At 40.4% G+C, this 27,523-nt stretch overlaps 1 protein-coding gene across 1 annotated transcript in view; it reads right to left on the reverse strand.

The window, feature by feature from the left end:
- KCNH5 (potassium voltage-gated channel subfamily H member 5) overlaps window positions 1-27,523 on the reverse strand; it is a 148,591-nt gene that overhangs the window by 75,697 nt on the left and 45,371 nt on the right. Inside the window, exon 7 of the mRNA XM_053980361.1 lies at window positions 14,816-15,245. Coding sequence (XP_053836336.1) covers window positions 14,816-15,245 — 430 coding nt within the window. The remainder of the gene's footprint in view (window positions 1-14,815; window positions 15,246-27,523) is intronic.

Below are 27,523 nucleotides of genomic sequence, written 5' to 3' on the forward strand. Positions count from 1 at the left end.
TGACAGTGAATGGGACATAAAACTCCCCAAAGCTGTGTTGGTGTTTTCAATATTTGCATATTATCCTATAAAACTCCCATTTCCAGTGTCTGTTAGGGGACTTTTGCATATTTGTAGCAGACACCTGTTGGGGCTTTGCAATGTCAGCCAGGTATTTCTTGCCATTCAACTAAATAACATTGGCTTTGCCTTAAGCACGTTACTCTACCAATTTAAAAGATCAGGATGTATCCGACCATTGCCTTTATGCCTACATATGTTCATCCCATTTGTCTGAGAAGCATGAGACAGGGACTAATTTCAGCACAAATCTGTCCTGTTCCCATGTTCCCTGGCTATAATAATCCTGGAACTATTTACCATGGAACATATTGCTCCTGGTAGAAAGAACTGCTTCAGCCCTACTTGTTAGGTTCCATCCACTGAAGCAAAACAATGTATGTATTTTATTATTTTTTAAATTAGGATGAACTACAAAGTCCATAAGATTTATTCCCACAAATGCTGCAGCCCAAGCCCATGTGAACTCTTGGCTATCATGGAATATCCTGACTGCAGACACTTAGAGCAGCCAGAGCAATGCACAGTATCCTACATTTACCTCTGCCTTCACTTCAGCTTTTAAGCTGTAGATTGGCAAAGATTAAATGTCTCCTGCACTCTTTGAACTTAACCCAAGGTCTGAACCAGTTATATGGAGTCAGCTACAGAAATTCAAATTAATTCAGTGCAGTCAGACTTTTTTTTTTACTTTTTTTCTTTTCTTTTGATTCCTGGAATATTGTAATTTGTTTTTCTTCATTCCCTGTAACTCAACTCATAATATGAGTTACAGGGAATGAAGAAAAACAAATTACAATATTTGGTAGGCACTTTACAAAAACATGTGGAGTTCCTGCCCCCAGCCATTTAGCATTTAAACCAACAAATCAGGTGTGGGTTTGGAGAGGAATAAAGCAACACAATATTTATCAAACGCCAAAGTTCACAATTCTATGAAATGTCAGATCTGGAAATTAAACCAAAAAATTTCACTTTCCTAGGTGAAAGCCTCAACCTTTAGACACCTCTACCCAAAAGCTCTTGTTTCTGTATTAAATGTTACCAATTAAAAGCAGCCACAGCTGAGTCCTTCTCCTTTTCATGTACACATGAAAACACATCAGTAAACAAGCTCCATGTGTTGCCATTACACCTGACCATGCCTTGCTGCTGCAAGTACACCCTGACAGACAATAAACTTATGAGAAAGTCTGATTAATTCTGACATTCTCATTGTAGCAAGACAAAAACCATTAAAGATATCATGCCACTGCAGAGATGTCTGTGTCACACTGACACAATGATCTGCCTTTATCCACAGCAGAAATTTGGTTAGAAACAGTAGAGCAGCACACAAAGGAATAAAGGGATAAATGCCTTTTGCAGAGATAAAGAACAGAGGACTCTGTTCCCTTTGAATTTATGATATTTCAGCAAACATCCTCTTTGTTGCCTTCTCAGCTGGCTGAAAGTGGATTAGAAGGTGAGGATGCATAACTTCTCTATGGCCCATTATTTCTTATTATCATCCAGATGGAGCGTGGCTATTAGAGCACCACTAAAAACTCTAATGAACTGCAGTGTTGTAGATTACTAATTCTTCAACAGCATGTTTGTGTATCAATAATACACTGTAAAAACAACAACAACCTGACTAATTAGGCTGGATCAAATCTGCTCTGCTCAGCTTCCCGTCCCTCCTGTTCTGGGTGTCCGTGTGGGTGTTCAGTATTGCTGCAGCTTCCATTAAACTCCTTTCAAAGCCTCTAATCACCCATGGAATATTGCAAGCATTTAGAAACATTTGTTTAAATGCATATAAGAAGCATTTAAACAAGAGCACACACCATGTTTAAACCATATGAATAATTTTCTCGCTATTTTGTCTGTAATGCAGGGGAGTTTAAATCTCAGCTGTTCCTAGGACAGGAAGAAGTGGGAGGGCCTCAACATTTATCATTAAATCCTCTGCTTAGCAAAGCACTCAGGATTTAATTCATTAATACTTTCTGCTATTCCTGGGCTTGTTTGGGTTTTTAACAAGGTAAACAGAAACTTGTTCTAAGCTTGTGCTTTCATTTGCTTTGCTCCCCTAGCAGTTGGTGGAACACAGAAAAAGAGCTGCAGTGCTGGGCCCCACTCAGAAGCTTGGGAAAAAAAATGCTTTTTTCAAAAACATCCAAAGCCGCCTGTGGGATCTACGAAGTAAAATTGTAACCCTGCTCCAAAGCTCATCAACACACACACAAATAAGATGCATCTGTTGCAACTCCTGAAAAATATTAAAGCAGTTCAGCCAATAAAGATTTATTATTTTGACATAGAGTAATGCTTCAGATAAATCTCTCCAATTCTGTCATTTTACATCCCATTTAACAGCCAGTGCCACCCCTTGACTCCCCAGAGGAGACAGAAAGTGCAAGATGTGATGGGGCTCAGCACAGCATCACTGCCATGGAATCACACACGCTCATCCTGGCTCCTCACTGGACAGGGCTCTGCTAAAATCACCTCATGCACGGGGCACGGCAGGGCTGGCCAAGAACCTCCAAGGGCTGTGTCTGTGCCACAGGTTTTGTAGGGATCTCACACACTTGTCTTCTTCTTCTCTTCTTCAGACAAGAAGATTTGGTTGCAAGATCCTTCTTGCATGACCAGTCTTCACCCACACATAATTATTTCAGACTTACAGCCATTAAATGGTTTCCTATTTTGGCACTGATGCCAGCAGCTTTATTCTGAACTTCTTTCTTACCTTATTGACTTGTCTTTTCTTTTCCCCTTTCAAGATTGTGTTTGATTAACTAGAAAGTTACATTTCCTTTAGGTAAGGTGGTTTATCAATTTCAGCAGGAAATGCTTGCATTAATGAAGGTCAATAGTAACCTTCTTTATGCCTTGATCTCCTATTCAAAAATTAGGGATTGAAAGCAGGCATCAGATTTTGTGCTTTAAAATGTTCCTGGATGAGGAGGAAGAAAGAGGAAAATGAAGCTTGTCCTTTCACCATATACAGGAATGATGGTTTGTTCCAATGTCTTTACCAATCAGGTATCATTCAAACATATCAGGTAAAAAAAATAATTTCCACATAAGGGACCTCACTGAAATGGATGCTGAGGTTTTTACAATACACCTGCCTGGATTTTAGGCATGAGCATAAAAATGGGACTCATCCCCCTAATTCCCTCTTGCCAATACTTGGAAGATTCACCAATAAACCTGAAATGTCAGAAATGTTCCCTTCATCATGGTTTGTGGCCAGAGAACACTTAAAGGTAAGTTCTTATTAAGCAGCAATGAGGTCAGTGGGACTTAAAAACACACCACAAGTTTAAAGTTCCCAGTTCAGGAAGCACTGAAGGACTGGGTAAAATGAATTTAAAAAACAGACAGGAATTCATCCCACCTCATTCTGCCCTCCTAGCCTTTAATTTAACATCCTTTGATCACATATGAGGCAAGAGAGGTGAGACCTGAGGGATGCAGCAGCCATTCAAAGGGTGACAGTGTTGGCCTGGATGACACTGATGCTGAGTTCACGTTGTTCAACCTTGCCCATACAATGTAAGAATCACAATTTTTCTGTAGCTGCCACTGCTACTGTTGGAATGTACATGCAAAACCACAAATTTTGTAGGGCCATGGATATGACTGCTCCTCACAGTGTTCCAACTTCAGGAAAAATCCAGTTTAAGGGGCTTTTACCTCAGAACTGACCACATTCCACTGAGGAAGAACTGACACAATTCTCCCAACACAATGCCATTGGTACAGAGCTGGGCTTTTCCTGCAGAGGAATGCAGCCTCCACTCCATCTCCCATTGTCACATCCCCATGCAGAAATCAGCAGTAGATATTTATAAACCTTTTTCCATCAACTTCATCCTATTTCAATTCTGATTACACTTCACAATGGAACTTTGAGATGTGTTTTAATTTTCATGAGACACTTTGGAAGAAATTAAATATTCTGCTCTATTAGAAAATCTTTCATGTTGTTACGCAACAAAAATGTAGACAAAGTAAGATAAAAACTTACTAATCTTTCAACTTTTTAAAAATATCTTTTTCTATCTGTTGGTCTTCTTCTTTTTACCTGCTTGCTTAGTTTCTCCTGGAAAAAGAGATAAATAGCTGAAAGTAAGAAAATTGCTCCCAAATGGCTCTTTTTTTTCTCAGTCTTCAAGGAAAATTTTACTTCCATCCTTCTACTACACTTCCAAGCATATACTTTTGGTATTTTCTTATACCAAAAGATGCAGCGTTTTAAAAAAACCAAACTTTAAAGAAATAAAGAGAAGGGGGAAAGGGGGGGGGGGGGAACAAAATGTCTTATATGATTTTTTTCTTTCTTTAGTGTGAATCTTCATTAATGAAAAAGTCATTATGAAAATCCGGAGGCAAGAACTTTTAGCTCAGAATTATATTTCAGTTACAAAAATTTTTAAAGCCAAAAAAAGTCAGAACTCCTGTACTGAAATTAGTCACTAGATGTTTAGGGATGGTCAACCACGTAGAAAAAGTGGGCTTTGCTAGCTTGGCCTTGCTAAGACATAATAGGGATTTGTAGCTGTACCTTACTCTCCCTCCAGCATCAGAGATTTGTAGGCTTGGGAGGGACCTCAAGGGAGTGCAATCCTGAGGGAGGAACAAAGATACCTGTAGCAATGCTCATCAATGAACTGGAGTCTAACAAATCTGGTGCTGGCTCTGCCCACGATCTGCAAAGCTGTAAAATTTTTGGTGGACTGGTGTTGGAAATCCCTGTTTCCAACATCAGTCTTTCGTTCCCTCCTAAGTGACCTGACTGCCCTCCAGGAAACACAGAAGATCAGTATTTTTTCCCTTTCAAGCACACTCTTTCCATGGTAGAAGTCAATATTCGTGCTCCCCTTAAGCTTCCATCAGCTTAAGCCAAAGTCAGTTCTTCCAACTGTTCCCTTGAGATCCTGCCTTGTAACATTTTTATGATCTCCTCTCCCTCCAGCTGGTCTACAGCTTCCTTAAAGTGTTGTATCTAAAAAAGAAAGGATCCTAGTCCTTGTCTCAGCAGAATAAATACCTTTTCAACTTGTTTGTAGCACTGCTCCTGATACTTTCTGAAGTGAAATGTATAGGTTTTACCCCACTGCTGTCTTGCTACTTTAATCTGCAGTCACCTATCCCTTTCCTCCTCCAATATCCTCCAAAATCCTCTCCAGCCTCGCAGCACCACACCCAGTTATTCCTAAGACTGTGCTTATGCATTTGATTTGCCCTCTTTGCACGTGGTGCACTGCATTTCCCTCTCTTGACATTCACCTTGCTAGTGTGGGGACGCCTTTCCAATTTATTGGGATCATTATGGATTCTGATGCTGTCATCTGAACTGCTTGCAACCCTTCCCAGAACTCTCCCAATGTGCTCTCTCTGTTCTGTCACTCATCTCTGCTAATGAAAGTGTTGAGCACAATCACACGCAGGGCAAAAATCTCGCTGGCAGTTCCCTCCAAGTTTGACAGCGAAGCCCTTGATTATATTTTGAGAGAGATTGTTCAATCAGTTATCACCAACTTTGTTATGACCGTGTTGAGATCATCTTTCACTCATTCACTGTAAGGCCACTAAGTAAAAAACTGTCAGAAGACTTCTAAAAAGTGCAGATATATTGTATCTACTCAATCCCTTTTATTCTCTAGGCAGTTATCTTGTCAAAGAGAGAAATCAGATTAATTTGCCATGAACTCATCTTGACAAATCCACGCTGGCTGCTGGCCAGTGGAAGAAAACCAGTCTTAATAATTCATGACCAAAATATTCCTACTGAAACGCAACTGGATTTGACTCAGCACTCGCAGGGATGCACAGCAGGTACCCAGGGGAGAGATGCCAGTTCGGATGCTCTCCCATCCTTCCTCCAAAATGGAAGGCAAAGGAGTAAAGCTCTTTAAGGAGGAACCCACAGTCATACTCCCACAACAGAGTATACTTATTTTTCCCAGTTCTACCAAAGTTCTTGCAGAAAAAGCCACAGGAAAGATGAACGAGGATGAAAGACACACAAGCTGAGTCCTCAGTGCTCAGAATGTTCAAGAGGAACATGACATTGTACTAGTTCAGACCTACAGAAAGGAAGCAACGAGAAACCAAGAACTGCTATCTGTCATCTTTCATCCAATTACCTGATATTCCCAAGTACCACCAAACGTGCTACAGCACCACAGGCAGTACTGTGATAATGAAACCTCCAGAGACTGGGGCTTTTTGTATATTTTACATGAAATAACACAAAACCCCCAGCTCTGACAGCGCCTCTGGATGTGTGACAATGTCACACGGTTTTTCAGTTCTCAAAGTCAACCTAATGAAATTTAAGCACAGAAATCTCTTGCTGGACATGAAAAATAGTATTTTAAGGCCAGATTCAGTGGTATGATTCAAATTTTCTACAACAGGACACTTGTTAAAACAACTTCTACTCACTGAACTGCCCATCCTAACTTCCCCTCCAGTTGATAAAACACAGCAACTATCTGCAAGCAAAACTGGGCCAATATTAATGAGATTTAAGAGAAAATACCTGGTTTTCCACTGAAAGCAGGGCCCAGTGAGGAGCACATCTCCAGTGATATCAGGCAGGACTTACCTGTTAACTGGCCTGACTTACCTGGGTAACTCTCCCTTTTAAATGCCAAACACACAGAGGTATTATCTCCTGGGTACACAAAATAAACCAAGGATCTCTGTGCAGACACAGACTCAGATCACTCACTTGGCTCTCTGAAACTTCAGAAGAGGCAAACATAAAGGGGCTCCTGAGCCCCTTCCATCCAAGCAGTGTGATACCCTGGGGGTTATCTTTTATCTCAGATTTGTTTATCCCTCTAGCACAATATGCTATAAAACTGAGCTGTGTTGTGTTCTTAGCCAGTCAGATATATTTGCTGATCTAGCTGGGCTAATTAAACTTTCTGTTTCCTGAGAGATACAGTTGTTTTGAGTAATCCAGGACTACTTGATAATCCCTCTGGGACCATCTCAGGTGATTGCTTGTACTCTGTGTGTGAGCATGAAGGTTCATTTTCAACATTTACGTATCATTTATTCAATAACAATCTTCAGTTGTTTTAAATAATATAGCTCAACAGCATGAAATAACATTTCCTTCTTTATTGTTACCTCTCCCACTCACTGTCCTATCTCTCTTGATACCATAATTTCCTTTAAACACATCAAGCCAATGACAATAAAAGTAAACCTTATATAAACACATGCTAGCTATAACCTTGACAAAAAAAAATCCCATAAAGCTTCCCAAGGAGGCTGTTTTACAGTTTTAAAGCCCTTTATATAAAGACATATGTTTTTGCTATAAACTAGAACCTGAATATCTAAAAATCTCCTGCTCTGACAGAATTACAGCAAAACAAGGTACATATGGCCCCAATCTGGTGGATACAACCAGGTGCTGGAGCATGTCCTAAGAAGGGAAACGGAGCTGGGGACGGGTCTGGAGCACAAATCTGCTGAGGAGCAGCTGAGGGAGCTGGGAGTGTTTAGCCTGGAGAAAAGAAAGAGAGGGATCTCATTGCTCTCTACAACTCCCCGAAAGGAGGGTGTAGCCAGAGGGTGGTAGTATCTTCTCCCAGGTAACAAGCGACAGGACAAGAAGAAACAGCCTCAAGTTGCACCAGGGGAGGTTTAGATTGGATATTAGGAACAATTTCTTCATAGAAAGGGTGTCAAGCACCAGACCAGGCTGCCCAGGGCAGTGGTAGAATCACCATCCCCAGAGATATTTAAAAGACGTGTAGATGTGGTATTTGAGGACATAGTTTAGTGGTGGGCTTGGCAGTGCTGGGGTAATGGTCTGGCTCAATGACATTGCATCTCTTTTCCAACTAAAACGATGATTTTACGATCTCACTCTTACACTCCAGTTCCATTAAAAAGTGGATGAAGCTACATCTTTTACTCGCCAAGAGGAATTTGATTTTTTTACTGTTGAGATGTGATTATACTCTTAAGGCTTTTTCATGCAGCTGCTCAGAGAATACTGAGATTGCCAAGTACAACTGCTGCACTGACACCAATAACCTGGCTCAAAATACTTCATCTGCCCCAGCTGTGCGACATAAGTAAGATTAGTAACAACTAAAAGATATCACAGAAAGACCCTGATATCCTTTTTTTGTAGAGCTAATAGCACTTGGGCTATGGCTCAGCAATCAAAATGCTTTTTCAATGGCACTCAAGAGGGGAAATTTTCCCTTGCAAGGCAACTTCTCGTAACTTTCTGTGCCACTTTCTTCTTTTTGCACTAATGGGTAAATGTGAATGAACAGTTTTACTCTCTCCTGATTTGGATGTAGCAGAACAGGTTGCACAGTGAAATTGCAGATGTGCCATTCCTGGAAGTGTTCAATGTCTGGGACCCTGAGCAACCTAGTAGGTGTCCCTGCCCATGCCAGGGGTTTGCACCCCGATGATCTTTAAGGTCTCTTCCAACCCAAATCATTTTATCATTTTGTGATTCTAAGAAACAATTAAGAGCTTGTTAGCAGGGCCGTATTGCTGTTGGAAGCAACATTCCCCTCACTGGCCCCCATTTTAAGAAACTTTAAGAGCAGCACAAAAACTGGCACCAGTCCTCTACTGCTGAAGAGGTCAAAAAAACCCCACTGCAGCTCCTTGATGCAGAGCTACATCTCTCCCACATCCCAGACCTCTGCACGAAAGAGAACTGACTCTGGTAGGACACCCTTAGGGGCACAGCTGGATTTCAGCCATAGCTAAACACTCCAGCCTATGAATTCCTACAGGTGTAAAACCTTCTCGTATTAGTATCTGTTGCTAGGAAAAATACAATTTAATCTACGTTGCTGGCAGTGATTTTTGCTGGAAGGTGCTATCTTACACACTTTCCTCAGGATCAAAAATTAAATCCTATGGGCTCTTGGGATTGCTTGTCTGGGAGCCTGCCAGACAAGCACTTCCCTACAATGATACACTGTTGTGTCAGCGCGTGGGCTTAGCCACTGCTTAACAAATTTGCTAGATAAACTTCCATGATTCATGCGAACGGCATTCAAGTGGCTAACTCCCATATATTGGCAGGGAACTGACGAACGATGCTCGAACAATGAGACAGCCCACTTAAATAATGAATTAGGTTTGACAGATCAATGGAGACTTGACTGGCAGCCCCTGGCTCCCCACGTCACAGCTCTGAAAGAGCTGAGCAGCTGCAAGGGGGGTGCCACGAGCAATCAGCAGCCTTGCAGCGTTGTTTGCCAAACACAGGAGAGTTTAGGGCCAGAGGTGGCTCAGATGAGAGCATCCCACCGGTTCTATAAAGGAAAGGGCAAGTCCTATTCTCTCTGTTTAATAAAATTAGAAGGAGGGCAGGACATCTATGTGTTCAATACAGATAACTAAGATATCAATGATATCTATATTTATGTGTCTAGCAGACACCTTCTGGTGAAACATGTCCCAGCCCATGGCAGGGAGGTTGGTACTGGATGATCTTTAAGGTCCCTTCCAACTGAAAGCATTCTGTGATTCTGTGATATCAAGAGGAACCCACCCACACTCTGCTTCATCATCTCTCCCATGAACAGTAATAACTTGGGGTCCAAGTGACAGCAGTTACATCTGTCTCCTTTTCAAAGCTGAAAATCATGAACCTGGGTATTTTAAGAGGAAAACAAGAAGTTAGCATTTTGAGCCATTACATAGAAAGTCTTGGAAAGAGGAATCTAGAAAATACTCCCATTTTCCAGAGAAGGCATCCTTCAATAACACTACAACAAATTCTTCTGCTCATACACAAAACCAATGTAAATTTCCAGGCCTGTTTTCACCATAATTTAAAACCATTCATTGAAAAATATCATCTCTCCCACAACCATCTCCCCATAAAACTGGAGTAAATAGAAGCCAAAGTAATTATGTATAGAGATAAAAGTATTTCCCTGAAGGAAGAACAACAAAGCACCCTTTGTTCAGCAATTCTAGGGACCAATGGATAACGAAGAGATTCTTCTGAGTTTTTCACAGCCTGAGAAACAGTGAATTATTCAATGTTCACTGACACCCCTGCCTTCAGTATCTCGTTCTGACGTTCCCTTGCTGCACGGATCATCGGAGCATTTCAGTGACCGGTGGAATTTACTGGATTTCTCCAACTGCCTGGATGTACATGCCAGGTCCACTCAGCTGGACAAATCAACTCCTGTAATTGCTGTATTTATGGGGCCAGACTGATGCTGCAATCTGCTCTGTGCCACACAGAACCACTGTTGCACATGGACAGGGCCAAACCCATTACTCTAGGTTACACCAGCAGCATGAAATGTGTCAGAGACCCTCTAAGCCCCAGGCTGGGTGTTGTGCTTCAACCTAGCAGGCAGCTAAAATTACCCCAGACACCTGCTCACTCCCTCTCCCCCACTGGAATACAGGAAAGAATCAGAAAAAAAGGCAAAACTCAAGGGTTGAGTTGGGCACAGCTTCACAGGACAGAAAAGGAAGTGGAAAAAAAAAATAATGATGATAAAAGAATACAAAAAACGAGTGATGCACAATGCTATTGCTCACTGCCTGCTGACCACTCACCCTCCAGCCCCCCCAGTTTTACTGGTCAGCATGATGCCATATGGTGTGCAATGTCCCTTTGGCCAGTTTGGGTCAGCTGTCCCAGCTGTGTCCCCTCATGGCTCCCTGTGCCCCCCAGTCTCCTCGCTGGCAGGGAATGAGGAGCAGAAAAATCCTTGACTTCATGCGAGCACTGCCCAGCAACAGCTGAAAACTCAGTGTTCTAGCAACATTTTTCTCATTCTAAATCCAACACACAGCACTGTACCACCGACTGGGAGGAAAATTAACTCTATCCCTGCCTAAAGAAGGACTTTGGGAAGTTGGCTGCTGTTCTCACAGTTAGAAAAGTACAGAAGGAAGAAAGCAGATGACTGTACTGTTGTTTAAACAGTCACACTTGTTCCTTCAAAAAACCCCATCTCTCCTGAACTTTTCGAGCTGTTTCACCCAACCACACTGCCACCTTCCCCAAAATGCTTTCTCCCTCTTATTTTCTGCTCCCTAAAGGCCTGGCTGTGCTGAGTTGCAAGATAGTGATAGTGGTGTATGCACCAAAAGTTTCTTTCTTCACACGATTTGGGATTTTTTTCGGGGTTTTTTGATTTTTTTGGGTTGTTGTTGGTGGGTTTTTTTGGATTTTGGTTTTTTGGGGTTTTTTATTTTTTTGTGAAAGACACTAACCCAGTCAGTTTTACATCTGCATCTATGGCTGTGCTGCAGGAGCCTTAGAGCTGCTTGTGGACAGAAGTAGAGCAACACGCAGCAGCACAGGCTGAGATTTGGAGGCTCTGAGCTGACAGAAGATAATGGGGGGTTTACAACAAAGGTCCTTCCTGAATGATAAACAATTCCTGGTGCAGTCAAAGGATCTGACAGACCTACCTACTTGTTCTGCTTTGCACATAGAGGGGGTGAAATGACCTAGATCAACACAAAAGGTGTTACAAAAATCAGATTTTCAATGCATATTCAGCAACTCTAGGCAGCAAACATACAATAGGTATTTAAACAACAACCCTCGTAAAAACCTTGCTCCCTTGTCATAGGATGCTTTGTTTGCTATTTTTAGCTTTTCAAGTGTCAAGAAGCAACAGAAAAAAAAATATTGCTGAACAGCACTGGACACCAAGATAAAGCAAATGAGGCAAAAAGAAATCTGAAGCAAGCTCCACAAGATGAGGTTAAGATATTCAAAGCTTTCTTTCCTGCAAGACAGGTGATGTATTTCAGCTTAAATATCCCACTCGATCTGTCCTCAGTGAAGAAGCAAGTGACAAGCTGCCAATCTGACTCAAAAGCTCCCCATCCATCAGGGCTTCCCCCGCCCCTGCCCCACACCAAGCAATGCTTCATCAGCACCTACAGAATCTGAATCTGCCTATTTTTAACAAGAACGCCATCCTGCAATCCTGCCCACCAGAAAGATTTGCAAATCTCTCCAAATACTCCTCCCAGGTCCTGGTAACTTTACCAGCATGAATAGGAAACTTGGGGCTTTCAGAACAAGCTGCAGCTCGCTGACAAGGCTGGCAAGATTTCCTTTCCTATCTGCAGTTTGCATGAGTAGGCAGCTGGGATTGTGATGAATTACTATCTCTGATTCCAGTGCTAAGTTTAAAACATTTATTTGGCATAGTCTGTTATGTAAAAAAAAACACTGCCAATATCAGCTATTGGTATTAGCAAACTTCTTCAGGAGAACTACCAAAGGTATTTCACAGCCTCTCTCTGCTTATAACAAAAGTGTGTTTGTGGACCAGACATATTTATTGACTGAACTGTAATTGAATTTTACTGAATGTTTATCTCAAAACACTGTTTCAAAAGAGAAACTAGAATATCTTGGTTTGAAAATAACTCAGTTCTTAGTTACACCTTTTCATGAGGCCAAATCCTTCTCCAGAGCTCAGCGGATACTCTGAATGCTTGTGAAATTGCATTTTCCATCAACTATTTGTTGTGCCTCCCTGTTTAATTTTGAAGCTCAGAGTGCCAGGCTTTCAGCAGCCAGCTCTGCAAAGCATATCTATACAATCCTATAGATCCTTCAGGTCTGATCTCTCTGCACAAATATTGCAAATATTAAGCCTATGACCAGTGCCTGTTCCAAAGCTGGTTTATTTTCTAACCAGTGGAAAAAGATCAGTCAAGGTTTGGATTTCAGTCAGGAGCACTCATCACACTGATGTGCATGGATTAGAAATCTTCAAATCTGCACTGATGTTGTTGCAGAAGAATCACTATTTGATGATAGTTGAGCACTTTTTCTTGTAAATTTTACTTGTAAATAAACCAAAAAGGTTTCTCCTGTCTGTGGCCTTCCTGCCTGCCACAGTGCTCTTCACCCCTCTCGCAAGAGCAGGCACATTTATTTTGCTGTTATTATTTTGGTGCAATAAGCAACTCAGTAGTCCTTTTGCCACACTTCTTAAATTTTAGATTCTACTTTTGACTTGGTCTAAAAGCCTATGATGCTACACACAGTTGCCCAACTGCTAAACTCACAGCTGCCACTTATAAAGTTGATGTGAACATTTAGTAATTTTGTAGGTAACATTTATGGAAATTATTAGCCAGTGCCACATACACAGGCTGTTGTCAGTGTCAACTTTGATCCTGCTACTTTGTATTCCCCACCTTTAGGATGAGTTTCAGAGATGAAAAAGCAAGGAAACAACCCACCTAGAACAGACACAAAGCAGGTTACAATCTCCCCTTCCTTTCACCTGCTAAGTCCATGCATGTATTTTGTTGTTGTTATCATCATACATAGTAGTAGAGGCATTCATCATGTTTTTATTGCTCTCATCACACCCTAAGTCACTTACCACTTATTTTTTTCTGTCAAATCCCCCTCAACAGGAAAACAGAAGTCCCAAAAAAAAAAAAAAAAAAAAAAAAAAACAAAAAACAAGGGAAGCAAATATTACAATGTATAAAAATATTCTGTATCCACTTTATCCACTTTATTCTCCAAATCCCCAGGTTCTGTAAATACCACAAATCAGTGCCAACAAACAGCACATCAGCTCCTATGGGCTTTTGATGACCTATCTGCAATAGCTCACTAGTGCTCTGGCTTGGGGATTTGCTTTTTTATGGACTTGGAAATGTTTTGCAACATCAACCCATCATGTAAAGATGGTGTTCAGCAGAAATTTCATTGCACCACGCTGCAAGAGTCCTAAAATTGCAACCTCTCTTTTAAAAAAGCATTTTAAAATCTACAAACGTCTTTAATCTTCTAAAGATCTAGAAAGACTGTGGCAAGAAAACTTCCTTTTTATAGTTCAGTATTTCTCAGAGATGAGCTCTGAGTGTTAGCTGAGATAATTATCAGAGAGATTATGTAGATCTTATTATCAAAAGGTTTTGTTTGCTCTCTTGTTACATAATTGCTTAGTGTTTGCAAGGTGCTCAGCAAATAGAAAGCACCAGAGAAATACCACGACTTACTGATTTAACAGAAAAATAATTCTCCAAATGGTATTAACATTTTAAGTTGTGTCTACTGTATTTTGAAGATTTCTGGTTATCTGTAGAGCTCCTCAGTGACATAACACATGAAATGAGAGTTGTGCCTTACCACTCCTGATTTTGGACTATTTCAGGAGAGCTGTAAAACAGCAGGAAACAGAAAAAAGGTTCAATATATTGTTCCATCATTTCCTTAACTTCCAGTTTTGCTGGTGACAAAGGCCACCACATTCAGAAGATAAAATCAGGATTTATATCTCAAAGCAGTGCCATAAAGCAAACAATCAATTTATGGAATCACTAAATGCTTCAAGAATTGGATAAAACCACATCAAACGATTCCAGGCTTACATAAGTTTATAATCAAAACTCAGACTACCTGAATTCAAATACACTTTGTAACTTTTAACCAAATTCTAGAAAAGACCTTACAAACATGTTAAAAGCCATCTTTAAAGTGCAAAGATAAAGCCCCAAGTATAAACTTGCCACTGGGCACACTTATGTGCACAGACCACTTAGCCTTGCCAGCAATTTAAAAGGTACAGCAACTACAGAATTTCAATACCTGTTTTCAAGAATTCCAAGTTCATTTCATGATTGTTTACAGGTGTTCTTAGGATGTCAAGAAAGCTTAAAGCAAGTGCACTATACAAGCAGGGTACCGGCCACAGAACTTCCCCTAAACACAAGAAAATCAGATTTTACTTACAGCCAACCATCATCATGGCCACCGAAAAAATCTTCTCCCCATCAGTGGTCGGTGCTATGTTCCCAAATCCTATGGTTGTAAGGCTTGTCATGGTAAAGTAGAGGGAGGATATGTACAAGGAGTCTTTGCTGGGCCCCCCTTCCCACTGGCCCGAGCCCGTGGTGTTGTAGCGATATGGGGTCCCGATGCTCAGGGCCAGCTGGTAGAGCCAGCTGTCTGTTTTGATGGTGTTGGTCAGTTCATCGATCACTTCGTAGTCCCCAATGCTGTACCAGATGCAGGCCAGCCAGTGGGCCACCAGCCCAAACACACACACCAACAGCACCAGCACAGCAGCACCATATTCCAGGTAATGGTCCAGCTTCCTGGCCACCCGACCCAGCCGTAGAAGGCGCACCACTTTTAAGGAGCTGAAGAGGCTACTGATTCCCTGGAAAGGAATAAAAAGCGTTATTTGATCTGAAATATCCTGCTGGTTAGCACAGAAGGCTATACAGCAATTCCTGCATCTGCTTAAAATCTTTCTATGTAATTTTTCAGGCCTCAGATAACAGAATACAAGATCAAACCCTCCTGTCCTTCCAGTGCTTTTGTCCTCGTCAGGCTAAATTGAGTTTGGCACTCACTAGGTGGATAAATTACTTTGTTCAAACTCGGTCTTTCAAAGCAACAGAAGGGTTCTGTAGAATCCAAAGTGGAAACAGCAAGTTTATTACAGAAGGAGTGGTTCAATGCTTCATCAGTTTGAAGTAAATTGGAGACTCTTTTGACACCAAGAAGATAAAAGGAAGTGGAAGAGGAGTCACAGATGGAACTACACCAACCCTGTGGAGTCTTCCTGAAGTTTCCCAGAGAACAGCCTTCTATTAAATCCAAGCAGAGGATTGTTTTTCTGGCCAAAACAGGGGCACACCTACTTTAAGAACCCTCGACATTAAGAGATGCTCGAGAGAAACATCAGAAAGTAATCACAGTGGGAAACTCAAAGAAATCTGCCTATTGCTACTCTCATCCACCAAACAGGAGCTGAGTAACTTTCTCTAGTACAACACTCTCCACCTTTTATTATCCTTCAAACATAACTCTGGATATTTTGTTATTTACAAGAAGCCTCACTGACTGAACATGGAATTAAACAACTGTGGGCACATCACCTTCATGAGCAAGGGAAATATGGACCACAAGGCACGTGCCTTCGCATACAAGGCTAATTTCCTCTCCAATCAACTGATATTTTCCTAAAGCCAATGTTGGTGCAGTGTTGTTTTTTTTTTTCCTGTCACGCAAGATAAATGACATACAAATAAATGGAAATACAAATATTTAGGGAATAAGAGCACAAGGACCATCAGAAAGTTAATAGAAACATCTGAGAAGGGATAAGAAATGTGTATGTCCTTCTCAATGCACAAATGGTTTGGGAGTTTTAGAGATGCAGAAAGAGAACAAAAATATGCTCTTGATCTACTGCAATCCCATGATATAACTAACTTGTGCATTAAATTAATTAGTGGCTCAAAATAGAAGGTTTGTAAAGGAAGGTTTCTAATATAAAACATTCAGAAGTTGAAGACATTTAATTTAAAGTAGAAATTAAGACATAGAAAGCAATGAGGCAAACATTCCTAGTTACTGTGCCAAGATTAAATTGCCCTTTTCTATGCATCATTATCAAATCAGTCTAGTCAAAACACTGGCTAATTATATTATCAAACAGTAAAAGACTGGAGTTTCTGGAGTTTTCCATACCAGAAAAACATTTGTCTCTTTTGCACCTCTGTTTCTTCTTCTTTTGCACCTTCTTTCCCTTTTCCCAGCATTTGAAGGGTAACACACATCTGATATTTCTAGATGTAATCTGTTTGGCACAGTTCTTGTATGCTTTTCAAATCCTGTTGGAATGTGTTGCAGATCCCCAAATCCTTAATAAATTGAAGCTCTATATTTGCATTCAAGCTCTCATGATGACTAATACCACAGAGGGAAGTGGAATTTTCCCATTTTGATTTTTGCATTTTGCATTTACACAAGACAGATATCAGAGCATCATACTTATTTCCATCTAAATGTATATCTACTTATTTGCTTTAGGATTTATGACTGGGACACACTCTGAGCAACCAACTTTTCCAATAAACTGGGAAGTCCCTTCCAATATTCCTGGCACAATGGACTATGGTCAATGGACTACTGAACGAGGATCCAACACCACAGTAACAATACCTACATTAAAAAAAAAAAAAAAAAAAAAAAAAAAGCAAGAACTTCAGACTAGTTTCATAGTTATTCTGCAGTATATTTTACTGAGTTAACCTTGACTTTGAAAGCTTACAACTTTCATAAGAGGGAGAAAACAGCAGGGTGTTTTTCTCATAGGACCAAATCCTGTTGCATTGGTCAAACAGAGATGTATTAATTCTGTTTTTATTAGACTCACCATTCATTTACAGGATTAAGGCTAGGGAAGGAGTTAAAAACCTGGAATTCAAACCCGGGGAGCCCTTTTTTACACCCAGTAGTTTAAGTTTGTCCCAGTGGCACAGCTTACACTGTATTTTTTAAGTGCACAAACAACCCTTGAACAGAAGAGTTTACAGAGTGACCTCCATCTCCCACCCACACTTCATCTTCTCTAAGTTACATGGACAATTTAGCAGTTATACAAATAATACAAAAAATACAGTATTTATTTCAAAGTCTGGGAGAAAGTTTGTGCTGTCATTTTTTTTCCCCTAAGCACAGGTAACAATCACATCTCTTATGCATAAAACAAAATATTTCATTTTAGCTGACATTGAAATGTATTATTTCCAAAGAGTAATTCATTTAAGTAAGTTTCACTGTAAATCTTAAAGCCTGTTCAGTTTGACCCCTTACTTAAGGCCAAAAAAAACAAGAGATATATCGAACATTCACATTTCATGTCTAATCTTCCAAAATAAAAAGACAATATTGGAAGCTTCAAAAGCCTCTTCCATAAAGCACTTTGTAGGAAACAGCAACTAAACAAATGCTAAAGGAATATGTGATATATCATATATGGAGTGTGTATATATATATATATATATATATATATATCACATATGCACTAACTACTGGTTGGGTCAAGCTGGAACCTTCATACTTATAAAACTGCCAGCAATTAATATACAATTAATTAATTAATAGGCAAAGCTCTGCCTCAGATTCAGCAGCATCTTTGACAGAAGTTATGTGAAAGACTAACTGCATTGAATTCCATTTGGGCAATTAAGAAATCCAGTTTTCTAAACTCAATTGATTGCAGGCTGCCTTTAATTTCATTTTTCTTTTAACTGTATTTATAATGAATACTCCATAATGAATACTTTGGAAACCCTCCTACTCCAGGATGAGCATCTGCTCTGACAGAAGTAACTACAGCACTCAAGGAATAGAAAGGTGGTTAGAAATTGTGAATGGGCCATGTAATCCAGTTTGGATTTATTTATGGTGTGAATAAAGCACTTGTTGGATACTGGAGATCCAACCTTCTGGGAGGAGCATTTGTGACTCCATTGCCATTTCAACGGGGCCAACTGTCTGTAACAGCTGCTGGGCTGTGTTCTCTAATTGAGAATATCTCCTTATGTTATCAACCATCCAATCCAGCCCCTTGGGGTTTTGGCTAATGTATTTTATCACGTCCTAATCAGATGAGGACACTCAGCTTGCTCATCATCAGTCATCTCAGCTGCAGAAATACTTCCACTGAAAAACCACCTACTCCAAAACTGTGTTTTGGGTGTCAAGATTGGAACCAAATTCCCATCTGACACACATCATCCACTTAACTATTCCAAATGTGAGTCACGGGAGTCCTTCCCAGGGACTTTTAGGGCCATTGGATCAGGAGAGGACAAGAGCAGTGGCTCTGAACCAGCCACTTTTGTACCACCATTTTAATTCAGGAGACAGCTGAAGCTGTACAAAAGATGTCGACTGTCTCAAATTTATCCGGAAAGATATTTTTGAGGGATGGATGTTTAACTTTGGAATTAACTTAGACATTCATGATTAAACAAAGCCCATGTTGCTCGACACGAGCACCTTGCAAAGTCTGTGTTCTCAAACCCTCTTGATACACTAAGAAGGGAAATTAAATTTGATAGTGGAGTCACAACCGATAACAACACTCAGTCTGACATGCAGAGGGACCAATCCTTCCTTTTAAACTACTTGACTCAGACCCTAGATGTTACCACACTGTCAAACTGCCATCTTCCAGAATGAAAGAAGTGTCCAAGCTGTGTGTCTGCATCCAGCTGAACTTTCCCAGCCACAGGACTGAGACAGATGTTTCCCAAAATTGCCATGCACGGCGTGGGAACAGATCTCTGCACCTCCAGCAAGAACAGGGAGCAAAGTTCTCTTGCACTTAATGAATCCCTGATAAGCCAGGCAATAGGAAGGATGAAGCTGATAAAGCTGTGTTATACAGGGGTCAAGAGCCAAACATGTAAGAGGATGAAGGGAACACTGTCACCAAAGGAAAATGAAGGTTACAGGGGTAGGAAATCATCTGAGTCCACAATGACTCTACCTAAAACCTCCCAAACCAGGGAAAAAAGAGTGGGGTCTGTTCTACACTAAAGGAGCAGCAGAATAGCAGGGCTGCATGTTTGTAAAATCTGAAAAAGAATAGCTGGTTACTTGCTATTCTAATTAATCTTTTCTGAAGTTGGAAATTAATGCATAAATTTTTTTTTTTTTGAAAGTAAAATAAAGAAACAAAAACAGCCATTAGTTTCAACCATCCAAATATACAAAATTCTGCTTAAACCTCAAAATTAAATCCCAGTATGCTGAAATAGTAAATCATGCATATCTTTTTCTTTCTACTAGGGAACAATGTGTTTTTAACTCTAGGCACTTTTTCAATTAGATTTCACTCCATGATTATTTATTTATTTGTTGTTAGCTGTGGGTACACACGCAACAACAACAAAAAGAAATGAAATATGCATTTTAAATGTGTTCTAAAACTGAAATACTCTGAAAATAAGCTTTGAAAATGGGGATCAGTACTGCATCATTTAATAGAAAACACTGTCTCAGAAAAGGTCAGAGGCAAAAAAGAACAACTTTTCACTCAGTTTTAATGTTCAGCACACTGTGGCTTTGAAGAATTTATGGGGTGGCCAAGAACCAGAGCTGTGAAATGTTGGTAGGACATGTTGCAACTGCTGTCAAAGGGCGATAGCACCATATACAGATATTAAACTAAATTTAAGCTAGTATCTTTATGCTGGACACAAGCAACTACAGCAAAACTTCCACCAAAGTGATCCAATCCTCAGAGGATTTTGCAGCATGGACTGAGCTCCAAGCACCCTCTGGATCCCACAGAATGCTCCAAGCTGATGGCCAACCACCCTGTCCCTGTGAGCAGCCCACCCTTCCTCCCTGGAGAGGAGCAGTGGGGCACGTCAGGGGAGTGATCCACCTCTGACAGATGGGGAGGGGATGAATCACCTCCCTCCCCTCCCACTGAGCACACAGGAGCTGAGGGCCATCGCTGACACAGCTGCTGTGAGGAGAAATCAAACCCACCCTCAGAAACCCAGAGAGCTGGATCTGCACAGCAACCCAATCTGTGCTGTGTATCAGACACTGCAGAGCACTGCCTCCCAAGGTGAGACTGATCCTGCTCCACATGAGCTTGGGGAATAAATGCTATTAATAACAGGAGGCTGAGATGCTCTGCAAATGCAGCAGCATGCTCATGTCTTCATTTAACAGCAAATTACTCCACAAAATGTGATGCTACACTGCCTTTGGATCTGGCAGGGCTTTGCAGAAGTCCCCGTTGGCTTGAAGAAGGAATTGAATCAGTTCATAAAAAAGTGAACAATCACAAAGTAAACTGGACTGGGGTTCTTGCTGTCTAAATGGTAAGAGCTGGTAAATTATAAATATTGAACTAGAGATAGTAATAAGTGAAGACAGGTGGACTGTGAGAGGTAGAAGAGTCAGACACCTGGAATGTCCTTACATCAAAAGGTACAAAAGGTTGTAACTCAAAGAAGGGGAAAAATTTGTAAAACTGGGTATCAGTCATAAATGAGTAAATAATCACCCAGAGGAAGAAAACAGAAGCAGAGAACTTGCAATATATAAGAAATAAAAAAATTGATCAACAGAAAACTACACCTTAGAGAGGAAGTAGAGATAAAGTAAGAAATGCTAAATGCCAAGTTGAACTTTTCCTTCCAAAAAATACGAAAACAAATACCCAAAGATCCTTCAAATTCAAAATTGGAAAAAAAAAAAAAAAGAACAACTAAAGTGATCAAATTGCAATGAAGTAAAAATAATCCAGGCTTTGGCTAAAAATTAAATTGTGAGCATTTGTTTCCAAGAATGATGTTGATATTTCCCAGAAAATCTAAGGCATCAATCAGGAAATAAACAGATACATTACCTGAACAAATGTTAAGGGAAAGAGTAATTAGAAACTTTGAGGTAAATCAAAATGCAATCAGTGGAGCAGTAGTTTAGCTAAGCTTAGCCTAGCTGGGATTCATCCAAGGTTTCCTGATAGCTTTCTCTGATAACACAGACCATTTTCTAAATAAAAGAAATTCAGTATTTCAGTAACATAAGAGGTGAAATAATTATGAAACACAGGGAAAACAGGGAGCACCACTGGGATATCAGGGTGACTGAAGAACTTGTGGACATGGTGGAAAAATGGAGATCCTAAAAAAGGAGTCAAGCAGGGGTTACAAGTGGGGACTCTTAGTGATTTTTCTGGTTTCTTAGTGACATAAGCAGAAAGAGTATATGGTCACAGAATCTGCTAATGGCACCTTTGGAACACACTGTCAGGAACAGAGAATAACCATGTGGGAATAAAGGAAAATGTGATAAAGCTTGACAATACAGAGTCCCAAGGCATCCATTACAGCACAAATTAACAAAAATGTCTACAACTACAAGGATCTTTAACTGAAAATTTCTGAGAAAAATAAATATTTGGGTATATGGGTTAATCCCACATATCCATCCCACCTGACTCAGAGCAATCAGTGAGCTGCACTCACAGAAGAGGTTAATCCAGCTCCAGGACCGATCAGCTGAATGTTTCCATCATCAAAAGGAAAAGCCAAACCCCAGTTGCAAAGTGAAGATGAATTCTCCACCTGGAGTAATCTGTAAAGCTCTGCCCTAAAGAGATGCATTTGAACTTCACTTCCTGCAGAGAGAGGCAGCTGGAACAGCCACAAAAATGCTCAAAAATTTCATAAATGAGTTGTCTAGACAAAATCAGTCTGCTTAAACTAAGGAAAGGAAAATAGGCGTGTTTATGCAGAGGAGGGATGACTCTCCTTTCTAAGCACATCAAGGAGATAAACATGAGGGAGGGAAAAGAAATATTTAACCAAGGAGGCTGGCACAGAGAGGAATGCACAGACTGCAAATTAAGAGAGATTTAAGACATCATGAGGAAAGGTGGATTTTGACCCATTTATGGGTGATACAATGAACATATTCGACCAGGATGGGTGATACAATGAATCTGCTCACCAAAGCTGATGATTCAGAGAACTCAAAACGACCCTGTGAGTTTTACACCGATTTTTTTTTTCTGCTTTTGCTTTTATCCTTTGAAAAGTCAAAGTGAGGCAAATACAGTCTCAAGGGGGAATATATTTCACCCCAGCCCAAACTAGACCACAGAGAAGTTTGCATCTGAGCTAGTCACAGTAATGTCACTACCTCCAAGGACGAGAAATAGAAGTTTTAGGGCAGAATTACTCCTCAGACCTGCTCTGGAGGTGCATCTTATAACATGAGAAGCCAAGCCCCGAATTGCCTGTACCTCCTTGTGGACAATGCCTGGCCCCATGTTTCATCAGGTGAATCCCATGCTTAGGGCATTTTGAAATGTAGTCCAAATACTTTCTTTAAAGATGCGTGGACAAAATTTTCCTTACCTTTCTCTCACCAGAAGTAAAAAACAAAAACAAAAAATCACCCAAATAAATCACGTAGCTGATTCTGTGAATTCTGTAATTAAAGTATTGAAGCAGTGAAAGGGGCAGGATTTTTGTAAGCCTTGGGCAATCTCCACCAAACAGTTGTTACACAATGGCACACGATGTAAGAGAAAGCAAAGTGCTTACAGATTTTGGGAATGACTGAAATGGTGAGTCCTGCCAACACGAGCAGGTGAACCTGCAGGCACACAACCAAAAAGTCCTGTTCTGTGCAGTGCAGGAGGAGTATCCTGGGGGAGGTAAAAGGCTGTTTGAAATGCAACCAGCAAATCATTCCCAAAAGAAATTTTCGAGCTTAGCTACTTAAATAGAGCTTAGCTCCAAAATCCCTGGTTAGCTCCTTAATTCTGCTTTACTGGAGTTAATGTTAAAATAAATCTTCCAACTTGTATCAGAAATCTTTATTTCTTGGTGACCAATTAATATAATAAAGTTGCATAGTTACAAATCAAAATGAGCAAATGATAAAAAACCCCCAAAAAATAGTGATATTTCTGATTTGTCACCACTTTAAGAACAGAATTTAGAGTTGTATTCAATTATGTAGATACACACAGGAGTAAAGGGCTTTCCTTCTTCTGCACCAGCTATCGAGATCCCAGGTCCAGATACAAGCAGAGCCCAGTTAATACTTGACCCTGCACCACTGGAAGCAATGGGAGTAGTGACTTCAGAGAGCAAAAATTTGAGTCCTTACAGCAAAATGTAAGCAAGTAGGTTTCTTTGTGCATTTTCTGAAAGTACCCCTAATTTTATTGCTTGGGATTGATTTTCTGGTTTTTTACCAGGGGGGTGGAGAAACTTTCCTTTTTTTTCCTCTAACCTGAATGTCAATAAGCTGTAACATTATAAATAAACTTCCAGTGAACTGTTTATGGCACAACCATACAGTGCAGCACATGTCAACAGTAAATAACTGAGGTTATAAAGAGAAGGGTGATTTCAAAATATTTCTTCTAGATGCAAGATAAGGGGGATGTGGCATCTTGCACTACTTATTTGTTAGTGCATTAGTGTGCCCAAAAAAAGGGGGAGAAAAGACAGTATCATGAAATATTGTAATTTTCACTCACATAGGGAAAGTGGGCGAAGGACAAAATGGGAATTTGTGCTACTCCCATCAGCATCACTTCAGTGAGCATCTGATCAGATCATTTCATTTCCTCATCTCTTTTGTAAGCCTTGCCTTCCTTTGTGAGCAAAAGGGATCACACAGGACTCCAAGCTTCCCTTGAAAGTGCTCCACAATTTCCTCTGCTGGACTCTGTATCAGCTTATACAGCTGATCTTCTGACTGAAGATTTGATTTAAATGGCTTGTACCTAACATCTGCTTCCCAGTAATATATACATCACATTAAAATAAAATTTAAAAAAAGAAGAAAAAGGAATAAAAGAACACCACTGGGACATCTAATTACAGTTCAGTATGCCATAATCCACATCAGAGAGGTGTATGAGGCTCTCAGGTCACCCACCACCCCCTGCACTGGCTCTGGCTCAGCTCCTTCCTTTCACAAGTTGCCCCTCAGATCATGGAGACTTTCAGGTGGTGTCTCCACAGGGAAACCTGCAGACATATCCCAGACCTCGTACAACACTAAAGTAGCTGGTTAATTAATTAAGGGAAAAAAAAAAAAAGCTGATTAATTAAACAGTGACAGAACTTTAAACCTTAATAAAACCTTAGAATAAAAGCCAAAGAGATGCAATTCTGCAAGTCAGTGCAATGGGGTGATAGAGGTTACAAAGTGAAAGGGGTGAAAATGGTTGAAATTCTACAAAATATATACCTACAGTGGATACATTTATAACTTAATACCATACCCATGCCATGCCACTACATTATTCTATTGTGGGATTTCACACACTACAACAGAATGACAACATTCTCCATATTTCATTGTCTTCTGAGTGCATAACAAGGGGGGAAATACCAGGGCCCAGGGTTAGTGCTTCTGTCATTACTTGCTAGGAATTTCCATCGAAGTTTAACACTTGGTTGCAGCCAGGATTTAGTTCTGGGATTTATTTTCTCCATGTCAGCCATCTAGATTTAAAAAAGCCATGGATTGTGCTTCAGAGACAAAGTCACACTTGAAACACACCAATTTATCTTCACTTTGCATACACCACTCAGCCTGGTGCCCAAAAACCCTCCTTCAAATACCTCCCACAAAAGGAATGTTTGCAGTAAAGCACTGCAGGTGTGAACGTGGCTACACCAGCTTAATCAGCTTTTATTTGCTTTCAATTTACAGACATTGCAATTTTAGTTTCTATTAATTGCAGTGATACAAAGACATTTCTGACAGTGCTGAAACATATCAATAACAGCAATTAAAAGAAAATTACAATTACAAGGAGTCTGTGCTTTACTGTGCCCTGCATAGATCACTAAATTTTAAAGGCCACTGGGTCATGTAGTCTTACATTATTAAACAACAGGCACAGAACTTTGGTTTAGGTCATTTAAATTTCTCTGCTTTCAATTCCAGCCATTGGCTTGCGAAAATTAATTTCTGTAGAAAGGATGATCTTTTTATACAAATCATCTGAAAATCTTCTCGATACCAACCTGACTTTGTGTCCCTTTCTTCACAGTACGTGACATGTCATTTCAGGACCATGTTTCTGGCACAGAGAAGATCTAGCTTCTAGGTTTTATTTCATGACAAACTCAGAAATTCATGGATCTCGGTTAAAATTCCCAGGAAAAAATAATATTGTCCAAAATAGTAAAAGGCTTGCTCAGCTCATTTAACCCTTAATTTGTGGAAGAATTTTCCATTTGGCCAAAAGCTTGTCCATCCATCTGGTTTGGGGAATATTTACTCAAAATACTTACTTGCAGAAGCTCAAATGCATGTGAAGACACGAGTCAAACACCTGCCCAACATCCTGGTGTCCTGGGATGCCAATCAATGTATTTGGTCCCAAAAGGAGATTTTGGCATGGTTTGACCATACCTGATCAGCATCCTTGGGCACCTGCAAATTAGCTGACAATTTCATCACAATATGAGGCTGATAATTCTGACTTGTATGGAGAAAATGGTTACAAACAACTTTTTGGTAGCCCAGACTGAGCAAGGTCAGATATTTCTCCCTCTAATAGGCAGAACACATAAAAAGGCTAAGTCTCGGGGTAACATCATTCTCCAGCTTCAAAAGCAGGGAGTCATGATTTTATAAATCTTATAAACTGGTGCATGCAGCAGTGGAAGAGTTGTTACATGCAGCTCATTACTCAGGGAAAAGAAAATTAGAAGCACTAAAAGCAACATGTAACTTCATGACAAAAATTCAATTTCCAGTCGCTGCACACTTCACACCCTAATATCTACAGGAACCTCACGGGACCAAAATCTTTGGGTTCAAACACCATATTCCCCTTTAATCTAAAGTTTGGTGTCTTTTTTTTTTTTTCCATAATGTTAAAGAAGAGACAGGCAGACACTTTTAGGCTAAATCTGAAGTTTCAGAGAACTTTTATACTTAAAAAAAAAAAAAAAAATCAGCCAAGTTTCAGAGACTCTGAGCACACACACTCTGTTCTGGTTTGCTCCTTGAAAACTGCCTGGATGCCCCACTATGCTGTCCCCTGTCCCACTTCTGTATAGGAAAGGTTTTCTGTATGGTTTTGGTTTAGCCACAATGTATTTCAGTGTAGGATATGCTGCCCAATTAGAAAATATATGCATTTTTTTTGATTTTCTGGGACTATCATTCTAACAAGTTTCCTAGATCTAATGTCCCATCAAGGATTCTCCATTAGTTCATTTTTCTCCAGCCTATTTTACCTTTTTTTTCCTACCCTTTCAGTACCACTTAGCCACTTAATTCCTCATCCATCACATCAGCTTAGATCACCCTGTGCTGTGCAAGGTGTCTCTCATTATGTTCCCTTTCCCCCTCCCTCTCACACATCCCAATCCCCCTGAGCAGACTCCAACAGCCTGGCTCTGTAACTCCAGCCTTGGAAACCTACACCTCTAATTCTGCCTCAAATCATCCTAATCCCCCCCAGTTCTCAATTTGTGTGTCATAATCCTCTCCACCAAATCCTTCTACCATGGCTCTACATGTACTCAGCAACAAAATAAGTTTGATTTGCAGCCTTGTTTGCCTCAGGTGGGAACTCCAGCCTCCACCTAAAGTTGTCTGTGAGGGAAATGACACAGTTCCTACTCTGGCCAAGACTGGCTGCATTTGAAGAACTACAGCCCTTGGTAAGAAAACACACATTTCCTTTTTACAACCTTTTTTTTTTTTTTAATCTTTCAATTTATGTCCTTAATTTTGGCACTCTAGTGCTTAAGGCATCTTAATTCACTTCAAGTACTTGTACCACATGGAGCATACATATACAACAAAGAGAGAAAATCCCAAACCTCCTTGGCCATATCCTTCTTCATGAGTGAGAGATCTGCCCATAGGGAAGAAAAGAAACCCCCTCCCTCCAGTGGTGTTCCCCCTTCTCATCTAGCTCCTTAACAACTAGCAAAAAAGTATTTGATGCTTTATGTGGGACTACAAGGGTCAGATGTGGGAAAAACAAGGGAAATTTGGAAAGTCACCTTTCACTCAGCTGGCTTTTAGGGCTCTTCACTCTGATTTGGGTCCATCCCTCGCCACCATACCAAGAACTCAAAGAGCACCAGGACCTGCGCCCAAGGTTTTTACTGC

The sequence above is a fragment of the Vidua macroura genome, chromosome 6 (assembly GCF_024509145.1).
Source record: "Vidua macroura isolate BioBank_ID:100142 chromosome 6, ASM2450914v1, whole genome shotgun sequence".
Classification (NCBI taxonomy): domain Eukaryota; kingdom Metazoa; phylum Chordata; class Aves; order Passeriformes; family Viduidae; genus Vidua; species Vidua macroura.